This window comes from Phoxinus phoxinus (genome assembly GCF_949152265.1).
Source record: "Phoxinus phoxinus genome assembly, chromosome: 24".
NCBI classification, from domain to species: domain Eukaryota; kingdom Metazoa; phylum Chordata; class Actinopteri; order Cypriniformes; family Leuciscidae; genus Phoxinus; species Phoxinus phoxinus.
In genome coordinates, this window is record NC_136899.1 from 16,810,081 (window position 1) to 16,824,737 (window position 14,657).

Sequence of the window (14,657 nt, forward strand, 5' to 3'; positions counted from 1 at the left end):
ACAGTTATACTGATCCATCCTCGAGTAACAACGAGAGTAAATGAAGACTGCTATGTACATTCTTACATCCAACAACAAAACATCTCAATCGCTTTAGAAGACATTCTTGTCTACAGCTGCTCCAGCGTCTAAACAATGGCGGACTTTGCTCACTCAGGGCGTTTAGCTCACTCAGGGCGGGTCTGCGCTGGTCTACGCTCAAACTGCAGTGTCAGTCAACAGTCGTGGGAGGGGATTGTGCAAATCTATGTCACATTGCCCTGAATCTGAGAACAGCTTGTTCTGAGACAGTGCTTTATGATTTATGGGGATTTTCAAAAAAGCACTGGGTGGATTTTTATCATTATAGGGTGGTTGTATACACACACTGCCAACACACATTTATGTTCAAACGCCATGTAAAAGTGAATTTTGCAAAATAGGTGCCCTTTAAAGGTAGGGTAGGTCAGAATTGTCGAAAAAAAACTTTTATTCAAATTTGTTTAAACTGTCTTTATATACCAATGCATAATTAAAATGTAAGTACTCTGATAAAAAGAGTATAAAAATCGAGTGACTCTAGACCGTTTAATCTTCATTAAACACAGCTCATTAATTCCATTCACTCCCACCTAAAAACGGGTGCGCGACTGCGCGCACGTGGGCAGAGCCAGTAATAACGGCGGTAGTCATGGCGACGTCGAGTGACAGTCGCACAAGCCAATCCTGTGATTCGTCCCGAATGGAAATAATGAGCTGTGTTTAATGAAGATTAAACGGTCTAGAGTGACTCGATTTTTATACTCTTTTTATCAGAGTACTTACATTTTAATTATGCATTGATATATATAGAAAGTTTAATCAAATTTGGTAAAAAGTTTTTATATAAATCCTACCTACCCTACCTTTAAGATCAAAAGTTTTGTGAACTAAAAACATTTGTGAACTAACATGAACATGAAAATGTTAACTAACGTTAAGAAAGGTTAATAAAAGTTTTTAAATATATTGCTCATTGTTAGTTTATGGTAATTTATTTTTAATTAACTAATGTTAACAAATGAGAAGTGTTTGCATTTTTGAAAGATTAAATTAAGCTTCATGATTATCTTGAGCATACATGGACTTCTGGTTGTTAAACCAAAATTGTGAAGGTGTATCTCTGCATCAAATCCTGTTGAGTATTAACCTACAGCGATCCGGCCTATACCCTCGCGCCATGACGCACGTTACAATGGCATTTCCCTACAGTTCCATATTTCTGCTGTGGCAGCTGATATGTCATTGCAATATACTCTGCATGCATGGTATCATTAAGAATCTAAAACCATCTGAAACTGCTGTCACTTTTGCTTTACCATAACCCACAGTGCTTGCCAACCAGACCTTTTTTCATTATTCAACGTTTTCTCAATCTACGCCAGACATAACAGTCATAGTGAAGACATGGCAGTGCACAGAAGCCACATTCCGAAACCTTTCAATTACCACAGAAAATACGTTACACACAGCTAAAAAACGTGGCTTATTGAACAAAAACAAAACCTGGGGGCCTTGAAAATCATGTATGATAATTTGTTTAGGAGCAAGATCATTATTAACAGAAAAAATAATTAGCAAAATTTGTATTGGAAATATTATTGAAATGTGTTTTTAAAACCAGGGCATGGATATTAATAACATTTTTATTAATCTTTTGTGTTCCACAGAACAAAGAAAATTATACGGTCTGGAACGACATGAAGGGAAGTAAATTATAACCATTTTAATTTCTGGATGAATTATCCTTTTAAAACATGAAACACTTTTATATGTCTACTTTCCAGGTGAATCCGGATATATCCCAACAAATTATTTTCAGAACCAAGTAGGATTTCTAGCAAGCTTTCTGGGAGATTCTATCAACAAGCTGTATTCATGCCATTTATTTCTTGCGGTTGTGTCTTGTGGCACACCATCTGTTTGTACAGTCATAAATTAACCCGTATAATTTGTTAAATACAAATTCCATACACTGATGATGTCTATGGAAGCTGCAATAATAATATTTCAATTAGGCTATAATTTGTTGAGGTGTTTTTTCATTGCATACTGTATACACATTGTGTAGAAAACATTGTAAAGTTTACTCTATTCTTCTCCCAGTTCACTGGGCACTTGTATGTATTTTGGGAGAAATTTATGCATTTAAGTGATGTAATTTATACTGAAAATATTGCTGATCACTTACAAAGCACTAAATGGTTTAGCTCCGCAGTACTTGAGCGAGCTCTTAAAGGGCACCTATTATGACATTTAAAATGTTCCTAATGTTGTTTAGGGAGTCCCCAACAACAGTTTTACGTGCATGCAATGTCAAAAAACACTTTTGTTTTCGTATAATATGCATTTATTTTTACCTGATTTGCTCACCGACTCCCAAATGATTCGTTCAACGACTCGTTTTTCCAAACCCCTCCTTTGCGCGACGCTAATCTGCGTTGATTGGTCAGATGACCCAGCAGTGTTTACAGAGATAATACTTATTGTTTAACACGGAGTACAATGATGCTTTTATCAATTAAATCGTGTTATAATAATGATTATAGTCCACTGCTTTGTAGTTTGTAGTAAAAAACTAAAAATAAGATAAATAATTTAATGTTACGTTAGCGAGCATAGCCCAGAGTTCATATTGTAAAAGCACAATCAGTCTTTGTTTGCATTAGTCCGATGCATAAACATAACGTTTTTACAAAAAAAAAAAAATGCAGTTACGTTACTACGAGGTATTATTCTATTCTTTAAGACAACTCCGAAAACAACGACAAACACTTCACATATCTCAATACAATTGTCATTGAAGACCTAGAAGCTAAACGGTGCTTACACAACAAACAAAATAATTATTAATCATGCTACATAAAACATAAAAGCAACAATTATTAATAACACTTACAGGTTGTGATACGGAGGAGGAAGCTGATGCAAATACACTTGGAACTGAACCTTCCTTCAATATCATGCGACTCGCGAATCCAAGTTTGATTGCATTTAAGTTGATAAAGCAATCGTCTTCAAAATGGCGCGAGCAAAGCACAAGGCTCGGACTATACTTCTGTGGTATAGTGAATTGTAGCCACTTAGTCTTCAAATGCTCCTCCTTGGGCAGATGAAAAAAGTTGGCTTTTGAGTCGCACTTCAGAACACAGCGTCTCGTCGCCATGATATTTTCCCTGGCCTTGGAGCGCAATAAGTGGGCGTATCATATTCAAATAACTTGACAAGTTGACGTCATCTAGTCAGAGAAAAAGCTTCGGTCTTCTAACGATTCATAAAAATGACTCAGAGTCGACTCTTACTTTTGAAAGACAATAACTTTATATACGGTGCACTTTCATATTTCAAACTTTGCAGGATGTTTTTGTTCAATTAGATCTATGTTACACACTACATGAAAGGTAAATTTCAAAATTCCATAATAGGTGCCCTTTAACGCATTATAGTCCTTCACGTCTACTGCGATCTCAAAATTCCGGCCAGTTAATAATACCTAGAATATCAAAATCGACTGCTGCTGGCGGTACATCCTTTTCCTATTTAGCACCAAAACTTTGGAACAGTCTTCCTAACATTGACCGGGAAGCAGACACACTCTGTCAGTTCAAATCTAGACTAAAAACACATCTCTTCGGCCTAGCATACACATAACACATTATAGACTTCTATAATTCAATGTTAGGCTGCATAGTTTAGAACAGCCGGGACCGGGAACACTTCCCGTAAATCCTGATGTACTTGGTACATCATAAGAAGGATGGCGTCTACGCTAATATTAGTCTCTCTGTCTATCCCGAGGTTTACCGCTGTCCACCAGAACCAGGCCGGATCCAGATCTGATGAAGGACCAGCGCCAGGACACGACGACGCCGCTGCCTGAAGTGTCAACCAGTCTCTCCTCCTCTCCACTCCGACATCAACCAACCGGAACTGAACAAATACTCTGATTCATTCTGAACTTCTGACCTGTTATGCTTCCGAATCATGATCATACACTGTTCACTCATTGGCCAGAGGAGAACTGGCCCCCGACTGAGCCTGGGTTCTCCCAAGGTTTTTTTCTTCTCCATTCTGTCACCTGATGGAGTTTTGGTTCCTTGCCGCTGTTGCCTTACCTTCTGACTTGCTTAGTTGGGGACATTTAATATTCAACAATATCATAGATCTGCCTTAAGGGTGGACGATGATGCAATGTTTTTTTGTATTATTTTCATGTTATCACTGTGAAGCTGCTTTGATACAATCTGTATTGTAAAAAGTGCTATATAAATAAAGGTGACTTGACTTGACTTGACTGAAATAATCATAAACAGTTCCAATATTTATTGAGAAAGTTTTGCAAAAATGTTTATTGTCTCACAGTTCTTCTACAACCAACAGTTTAAGTCGACAATTTAAATTAGTAAGAATGTGAAAAAAAAAAAAATGTTTGAGAGAGTTTTCTAAAGGTTCACGTACCAAAGGTGGCTTTATAGTTGATGAATCACCCATGAGAAAATAGAGTTTATAAAATTTAAAAAATTTAAAAATCAGAACTCAACATGTTATTATCCCACTTTTTTAATGCAAAATGAAATCCATTACACTCAACAAATTCTCAAATTATATGTACACTTTACAATATTTTTTACTAGAAATGTATGAAAAGCATAATAGTATACCTCTAGGACACATTTTACTGCTCTAACAGGAATCATCCTCAAAATTGATGCTTATGAACAGAATTTATGCACATAAATCTCCACAATATCCCATCATGTACTCCCAGAGAACTGTACAGGAATAGTACCATGAAAAAAAAACATTTCATAGACCTTGCACAATAATGTGTGTGGTTATAAGGACATATAACTCTGAAAAATAAGTATATCATGCCATTAACATGTAAATGACACACTGTAGATGAAGACAAAGCTTTTGAAAAAGTTGTCGATACAGTAAGTACAGTAGACAGGTCTATAAAGAAAAAACAGGGGTCGTGTCAGTGTCGGACATAACAGAAGGCCTCTTGGGAACTTGTTGGAGTTTGCTGTTGTTGGCCAGTCCTAGGCTACAGGACATGCGCTGAAGCAGGCTCAAGAGATCCTTCCGGAACCGAACCCCGATAAAGACGTACAGAATAGGATTCAAGCAACAATGTGTGTAGGCAAGACATTTCACAATTTGCCCAGCCATATCTAAACTTTGGGCGACTTCACAGCTCGTTATTGTGGCATTGTTGGCTTGGCCTGCTTCTATAATCAGATATCCATTTAACGGCAACTGTGAGAGAACAAAAGCAGCCACAACTGCAAAGATGACCCTCAGAGCTTTGTGTTTTTCAAAGCTTCGAGCCAGCATGAGTTTACGAATAATGACTGAGTAACATAAAACAATGACCAGCAATGGGAGTAGGAAGCCAAAACAAATCTGTAAAACCAACACCAAAACTTTAGTATGGTTGTTGTCTATGATCGAGTATACCAGGACACAGGAGCTGAGCTGGTGGCTTATATTTTTGACTTCGGCAAAAAGAAATTCAGGTAGAGCTAAGAGGCAAGAGGTGAGCCACACAAACACACAAGTTATCTTACTATACAGCATGCGTTTGATTTTGTAGTTGTGTGCTTCGGTTACGTGGACGATGGCGATGTAACGGTCCACGCTAATGCAAGTGAGTAAGAGCATGCTGGCAAAGAAGTTAATCTTGTAGACTGCAGAAACTCCTTTGCAAATGGCCTGGCTGAACACCCAGCCTTGAGCGGCATTTGTTGCCCAGAAAGGCAATGTGCCAAGGAAGAGAAGATCAGCCACTGCCAGGTTCAGCAGGTAGACGTCAGTCATGGTTTTGAGCCGGTTTCTCACAGTTGTGAAGATACAGACAACCAGTAGGTTGCCCAAAGCCCCCACAACAAAGATGATCCAGTAGAGAGGGGGTTCGAAGGTCTTACTGAACTGCCGCACTTGTTCTTTGTCACATAGTCCACCCAGGTCTGATTCGTAGTCATCAGTATAAGTTGTCTGAAATAAAAATAAAAAGGATATATTCAGGGACTTCGAATTCTTGTGCACTGTCCATTTCATTTCATTTACAGATTTACTTAAAAACAAAACATACCAATCATCTAAAGGAATGTTCTTTCCTCTTTGGAGCACAAAATGAGAAGTTTTGAGGGACATACTGGCCTTTGTTTTTCATGTAATGAAAATGAATTTTGCGCTATATTCTGAAAGTCTTTCACTCAAGTCTTCTCAAGACATTCATGTGACAAAAAAAAGAATGAAAGCTTATTCACTTGCATTCTTTCCTTACCATATTTTATTTGCACTTTCACTAATATTAAACTGTCACAATTGTTCATGTTCCATTGACAACAAAATTTGGTCTGTTCAACAGTTATATGGCTTCGGGTTGGTCTTCACAATACGTGGAATATTGTATGAATGAGTCACGTGAACGACTTATTGCATTTATCATCATTTTAGAGCTCAACAGCCTTCAGTCATTTTCATTACATGGTAAAGAGTGGAATTTACATTCTTCAAAATATCTTCTTTCATGTTCCACAGAAGAAAGAAAGTCATATGGGATGGAAACGACATGAGGGTGAGTAAAAGATGTTGGGTTTACTAGTCCTTTAAATTCTCTTATTAGCTTTTCATCTAAATCCTCTCAGAATGCTGACTATAACGCTTAGAAATTTGTTTCCCACTGTCTTTTCAGACAGATCTTCCACTCAACTGACAGCCACTTCCTGTCTACAGTGGTACAACAGTCTCTCACCATTTTGCAGCTGTAATCTTGATCAGTAAAGAGTGAATCAGTGTGACATCACACCCCTGCAAACTTTGACAATCTAAATTTACGAAACATGCTCCGCTGCTCATATCAGGTGCAGGTGTCTCTATTGGAGAAACCACACAAGTACACCGCATCCACATCCTCTTTTAACCCATTTCTGAAGCGTGCACAAACAGATAGAGCGTCACCCGCCCTGGGGGTCGACATAAACACAGCCCCTTCGGAGCATGTCAAACATTAGATTCTGTTCCATCCTGACATACATACAGATAACAGATAAAGGATATGTGATGCACACCATGGAAAATCTTTTCATTGTGTTGTTTAAAAACTGCACAATGTGGTAACAGCCAAATCTGGCTGTATGATCTCAATCCAAGGGTGCATCCATATAAAGGGACAAAGATTAGTATAAGTAGTTTCACTTGACTGACACATCAAATGTCCAAAAAAGAATGCAGCACTAAAAGAAACACAGCTTAACCTCTGCTTACTGATAACATTTGCTGCGGGCGGCATTTCAATTTTGACTTGAAGAGTTGCGTAATGACAAAATAGCTTGATGACATCTTAGTACTTTAAAGTTTAAAAGTGTTACTGATGCAAAATTTTACTAGATATATGTCATCAAACTTTTTTACCCAAATACGCAAAATAGAACACTTTTACGCCAGAATTTGACTGAGTCTAAAAATAGTATTATATATATATAATACTCACCAAGTCTGTAAAATCTGTGACATTAAACACATCACTTTCATCTATTGAGAGACAAAACATGTGATTAGAAAATATATGGAAGAGTGAAAAAGTCTCTTCGAAGCCCTTCAACACTGAATGAATGAATGAATAAATGAATGAATGAATGAATGAATGAACAAACTATTGTTTAATGTAACCAAAAAATCACTCAGGCAATAATATACAAACAGAATATTTTCAAATCACATTGATTCAATTATTTAAATTCATCACACATAAGACCAAAGCAGGTAACAGTTCATAAAAAGTCTCACACAATGGCCTAATTGCCAATATTCATAAAGTAATGCCAATATTCATAAAGTCTTTAAACAATGTGTTATAGTACAATCATATTAAATACAAATAAAAAACATGATTTTTGATACTTACAGTCTGAGGTTGTAAAGACATCCATGTTCTGTCTCTCAAGAGAATCACAACAGATAACCAAGAGTATTACAACGGTTCAGTGATGAATAAGCTTCCCCTGCTGTCTTTAACTAGTTTATAAAACCACAAAGTCACGTGTCAGGGGATAGTAACGTCACCCCCTTCCGAGGCTCCACACGTCTGAGTCATATGACAGTTCTGCAAAGAAGATGTACAAAAAAATGCATTTTGGTGAAAAACAGATACGTTGCCTGCTCTGAACTGTTGCATCCATCCTTTGTCATTTGACTGAACTTGAAGTTGCTTTATGGAGATGTTGTTTGTTATTATTACATACCCCCATGACTCAAAAGATGAAACCTTCCGCCTTGGGGCTCCTTTCACCATGTACTGTAATAAAAAGTTAATGAAGTGTTTATTAGACAGAAGTGTTCATTAGTGTAAATTATTAATTATTTAAATACATGTCTTGACTCAACTTAAATTGTCAATACTGAAAATCTGCTTTCATTATCATTCAGATGAAATGTGGAGCAAATACTGTTTTATACCATCGACATGATACATGATACCGTCGACATGATACATGGCAATAAGACTTACACATGAGACACATGGTACATGAAACACAACAACAATTGGGTAAACAAAAGGGCTGATCTTTTAAAAAGAGGAACAAGCACATCACAAGACAATACGTTAGTAAATGTGACAACAAAATGACAATGATGTAAATAAACCTGGCAAACAGTTGTAACCATAGTCATTAATAACGCACAGATTAAAACACTAACACATTTTTGTAGGCCGAACTAAAAAATGCAATACCTATTATTCTTGTTCGTTCAATAATTTCATATAGGAATACTAGAACTAATCGGGCTTTGAGAGGAGGAAGAGAAACCAACAGAATAAAAAACAACAAGAGGAAAGTGAAACAAAAAATTTTCGATTTCACATTCACGTAATGTACAAGAATTCCCCTCATGGGTGTTTTGATTTAACTTTCTCTAGAACTAAACATACCTCTGAGCACTGAATACCCGTTAACGATCACGTGAACAGTAATAAACAGCTGTGACACGAAGATTAACTGTCCAGTGTTGGTCATGTCATTGATTGCACTTTATATCATTGTCTGTTTGAATAAAATACTCGATTCAGATTATGGCAATATAAACAAAAACAAAAAAAATAGATTTCAAATTCATGTAATGTACAAGAATTCCCCTTATTGGGTGTTTTGATTTAACTTTCTCTAGAACTAAACATACCTCTGAGCACTGAATACTCGTTAACGATCACGTGAACAGTAATAAGCAGCTGTGACATGAAGATTAACTGTCCAGTGTTGGTCATGTCATTGATTGCACTTTATACCATTGTCTGTTAGACAATTATTTCATTTTGAGCAAATAGGAACACACACAAATAATATGTCAGTGGTAGCCTACGTGAACCGTCAGTGCAGTGTCAGATTCAGAAATCTCAACGCTCTGGCGGAACGCCTCCTCGTTTGGGCTCAGTACTGCTCTCGCTCAGTACTGCTCAGTACTGCTCTCGCATGTTCCCCCCGGGGAATGGTCCCTGCATCCTCAGACAGTCCAGCTGCTGTGGCGCCGTTTCGGCAAAGCAAAAATCGACCTGTTCGCGTCGAAAGAGAACGCTTATTGCCCACGGTTCTTTTCAAAGAACGAAGACGCGCTGGCCCAAGCGTGACCCAGCTGCCCGCTATATACTTTTCCCCCGATCTCACTGTTACCACAGGTTATCAGGAGAGTCAGGGAGGCGGGCCACTCGGTGCTCCTCGTGGCCCCGCGATGGGAAAACCAAGTCTGGTTCCCGGAGCTGATGCAGCTGACCGATCTAGCCCCATGCCATGACCAATCCCGGTGAGAATCCCGGAGAGATCTCCTCTCTCAAGCCGGCGGTTCAATCTGGCATCCTCACCCAGAGCGCTGGTCTCTGCATGCATGGATAATCAATGGGTACCCGTTGTCCTGCCAGAAGGGGTGGTGAACACGATCACGCAGTCTAGAGCTCCCTACACGAGGAGGCTCTATGCGTCGAAATGGTCTGTGTTTACTAACTGCCTTAGAGGAGCCAGGAGGATGAATCCCCAGCGCCCCCCGTCGGTTCCCATTTGGGATCTTTCGGTGGTCCTAGAGGCCTTGAAAGCACATCCCTTTGAATCATTACAGACCGTGGATCTGAAATACCTCTCGCTCCAAACCGCTTTTCTGATAGCCCTGTCATCAGTCAAGCGCGTGGGTGACTTATACGCATTATCTGTTAACGCCGCGTGTCTCGAGTTTGGGCCTAATGACTCCAAAGTCATCCTCAAGCCGAGACATGGTTATGTCCCGAAAGTGCTCGGCACACTGATCTGTGTCCCCTGGGTGTCCCTTGGGACTATATGTGGTTGATGCTGGCGCGCACGGCGTTGACAAGGGGTTCCCGTCGCGTAAGTAACTTACGCAATACGAGAGAACCTCTCGTAAGAGAATGTACTCGGTTACTAACGAAACCTCGGTTGTCTCTAGAAGAGGGATTGAGAATTGCGTAAATTGTCGTGCCCGCCTCGAGCTGGTATCACTTCAGTCGATGAAAACCAGATATGCAGCCCCCGAGCCCTTCCTTATATACGTTAAGCCACACTCATTCTGGCGGGCTCTGACGCGTGAGGGCGCGAAGCAGTTGGCAATTAGATAATTTTTTGGCTTCAATATCTCGAGAAAAGATGACTTTACCCGTAGCGTAAGTAACTTATGCAATACTCATTCCCTCTTCTAGAGAGAACCGAGGTTATGTTAGTAACCGAGTCCGTTTTACTATGCATATCCTCATCTGCATACCATTTGCATATTATTATTCATCCACGTGATAACATATTTAACGGTACAAGACATTAGGAAAATATGAAATACGTATGTGTCGTCAAATTACATAAATAAAAATAATTTAGTAGCTTATCCTTGCCTTGTTTTTGAATAAATAAATCAAATAGTGTAAAATACATTTTACAGAAAGTTTTTCTCAATCTTTTCCACTGGCCAAATAGTATTTTTAATTTATTTATATTTTTAATGGAAAGACCTTGTTGTGCATTATATTTGCACAATCTGCTATTATCATGATAAGCAATTATCTCTGTAGTTAAAACATTAAAACACAGCATGCCAAATGAAAAGTGTTCAAAAGCGTTGCATACAACAAATATGTATAGGCTATTTATTGAATATAATATTTTTTTTACTTTTCAGTAAATTTCATATAGTTTAAGTGTTTAACTTCATTAATGAGAATGGCATATTTAATCTAAATGTTCAGAAGTAAAACATAGTTTAAATAATTATTTTATTTAAACTGTTATTGTGAACATGCACTGTATTTATGATTGGGACTGACAATGAAGTTTTACTTCATCTGCCGTTAGATATGCGTCAGTTTCACTAAATTGCCCAACGCGCTCGCTGGCGCGGACATTTAAGGTAGGCTATGGATATTTGTGAAATTATATTTGTATTATGTTTCTGTATATGTCTAATTTTCTTTAGATTTTCTGTCTAAAAGTGACCCAAAAGACATTTAACTCCAGCTCACTATCGGTGTCGCCAAACTGCTCCGTCTCCAAAACATTCGTACGCATGGGTCAGAGTTTGCGTGCAGGTGCGCACATTTTCCCGTCAAGTTTGTTTTTATAAATCCCAACTTATGCGTCGGAAGTGGCATACGCCTCTTTCAGGGCCTGTTTTGTGTGTACGCAACGGTTATAAATGAGGCCCCAGGCCTCAAGGCCTCTATTTGAGACCAGACTTTATTTATCCAAACCTGTAGCCACACCAGGGGCCTCATTTATAACCGTTGCGTACGACCAAAACAGGCCCTGAAAGAGGCGTACGCCACTTCCGACGAATGCGTTGTGATTTATAAATACAAACTTGACGGGAAAATTCAAAAACCTGCACACAAACTCTAAACTGTGAAACTGACGCCTAGCCTATCTAACGGCAGATGAAGTAAAACCGTAAATCTTCATTATGAGTCCTAATCATAAATACAGTGCATGTTCACAATAACAGTTTAAATAAATAAATAAATCTGTGCAGCTTCTGGCATACGCATGGTTTTAGAAGTCTGAATATTTTTTTGCGTACGGGCACTTTTAGTAAGAATCCTAGGCACAGTTTTATAAATGAGGCCCCAGGCGTGTAAAAGAGACAGGCGTCTATTTGGGACTCGGCTATTATTTGAAGTTTTACGGTAAACAGATCTTTACTCAATACATCTCAGGATTAAATGGTCACTGGTGTTGATGAGGATTGCAGATATGTTGTAAGAACATTGCTTACAACATAAATTGTTAGCTATGTAGGAAACTTTTTCCTTCGTCAAAGCAGAGACCAGGAGACGTTGGGATTGCGTTCAAACAGAAGTTATTATTTTATTGAGAACTCTCTGTGCGTAGCTGCAGGTCGTCCAACAATCTAACTAAGGGAACGTTCCCTTGAAATGTATATACGTTTAGGGGAAGGGATTTACATTGTGAGGACAACAAAGCATGTAAATGAAGTATACGGAACCTGCCCTAGACTGAGAGTGTTACCATAATCCAATCAGCATAACTATTCAAACGCTGAGACGCGAGAACAGGACTGGCAGGATTCTCTTGCTGAAACAGGAGCTATAAGAGCCATTAAGAGTTTCTGACAAATACAGAAAACAGGACTGGCCGAACTCTCTTGCTGGAAAACTGTTTCACAGCTGATCTAAACATTTAGTCTCCTAACTTTTGCAGTTTCCTAAATTAAACATTTAATTGTAATACAACAGTTATTTAATTCTGATCTGACCTGTTAAAAATGACTTTTGCTGGTGTAAACTAATGTTGTCACATTTTTCTTTCACAATGTGTAAATTCAATTTGTGGGAAACTGTCCATAACAGATGTACAAATGCAGTCTTGTGCTCTAACTTTTCTCAAGAAACAGTGCCAAGTCTGCATGTGGTGAAAGTTGCCCATATGCACAGGGGATTCAGCACCAAAACCTGATTTGAAAGTTTCACTAATCAAGAACAAAGCATTGTTTTTTTTTCTGCGAAAGAACCCAACCTTACGATATGAGGTGTCGTGCCCACAGGTTTGTCGTTTTTCTTTCTCAGTTTAGACCACAGTGACTCAGAATGAAACGGCCATGTCCGGGACCGGGCAGTGAAAAGTCTGGGAAACTGTTCTCACAGGATGTGACATGTTCAAACCTAATACAAGTGTGCATAAGCCAAAAGAAATCACATGTGATTAGCAGAAAGAATAGATTTTAAAGCATTAAAACAGCTTTAAAGAAAACACAAGAAAACCCGTCCGGAGTTTTACATCATAAATCAATGACACGTTCGGTGGCAGTGAACAAGAGGGATTGAAATGGTGACTACAAAGAAATCTCTAATGTTAGTTTTGGTCATGGCTTGTCTTGAAAAATTAAGACAATTTGATGGTCGTCGTAGGAAACGTCACACTGCAGGACTGTGAGTCAAGTCTTCTGAGAGGTCACATTTGAACGCAACGGTCATTAATAGGCTGTCGGTGAACATGTGAAACTAATGTTTAAAAACGTGCGATTTTTCAGATCCAAATCGTGGCCAAAATCGTACAATATGTACCTGTCAGAGGTTAGAGAGATTTAGAGTTAGAGACTGTTTCTGTGAGAAAATTACTTGTGAAACTTATCTGTAGTCGTTACGCCACATTTTATTCACTGTAGTTAAACTGAAAGCTCAGTCGCATGGCATGCATGCACTGACTCATCTAAAAACTAGATCTGGTATGAAATCGAGACCTGTTCTGCACAGGGCATAACCACAAACGGACTGAGGTAAAACAACAATGGCCTCCAACACCCGTTTTAAGACCTGAGCAATGAAAACACAGAATATTTGTTAACCACTGGTCTCCTACTCCTTGTGCAGATAAAGCACCTGTGACCTGAAAAGACCTGGAAGACAGATCAAGTTTCTCAAGTAACCAAGCTGGGGTTTTTTTGGTCTGATTTTAACATTTGCTTTATAATGTATTTCACCAACCTGGGCTCATTGGAAAAACTGTGACTATGGCGACATTTTGGCAAAATGATTCTGTATTAATGTGCTTAATAATAATAATAATAATAAGTGACGAACCCGGCTGGGATGTGCTTACAGCTCAAAGTCTACTTTACTTTATTTTATTTTATTATTATTATTATTTGCAAAACATACAGAGATGACATGTTTATGGCATACAACTTTGTATACAATATACAAAATGTATTAACAATATGTTCAATGTCATCAGAATACTAATGAGAAAAGAACAATGAGCTGAGAACTAAAATAAATAAATAAAAAAAGATAGAGAAAAAGAACATGATGGAAAGATGTTAATCTATACATCCGTTACATTGTACAAATTTTGTAATGTTATGTTTAAATACGTTTCATAAGAAATGTTAGGTAGTGCATGGTCCAAAGATGAGATGGCAAGTTTTAAAGTTGAGACACTCACACAAAGATATATAACGCATATTTTAAGAACTTTGTTTGTATAAAATGTATATTTATTTGCAACAGTTATGTTAACAATAATAAGATATTTCTGGTAATAAAAGCTATTCAGCTGATGGACATGGTGCTGTGTTGTCATGGGAAAATCCCAGGTGAAAATAATGAAATTACGTTGTCTTTTTTT

The 14,657-nt window shown here is 38.2% G+C and overlaps 1 protein-coding gene across 1 annotated transcript in view; it reads right to left on the minus strand.

Moving 5' to 3' along the window:
• Nucleotides 1-4,339: 4,339 nt before the first annotated feature.
• The window catches only part of ccr9b (chemokine (C-C motif) receptor 9b), a 55,171-nt gene continuing 44,853 nt past the window's right edge, over nt 4,340-14,657 (minus strand). Inside the window, exons 2-5 of the mRNA XM_079601061.1 lie at nt 8,271-8,323; nt 7,934-8,131; nt 7,520-7,560; nt 4,340-6,018 (exon numbers count right to left, since the gene is read on the minus strand). Coding sequence (XP_079457187.1) covers nt 4,975-6,018; nt 7,520-7,560; nt 7,934-7,958 — 1,110 coding nt within the window. The 5' untranslated portion in view covers nt 7,959-8,131; nt 8,271-8,323 and the 3' untranslated portion in view covers nt 4,340-4,974. The remainder of the gene's footprint in view (nt 6,019-7,519; nt 7,561-7,933; nt 8,132-8,270; nt 8,324-14,657) is intronic.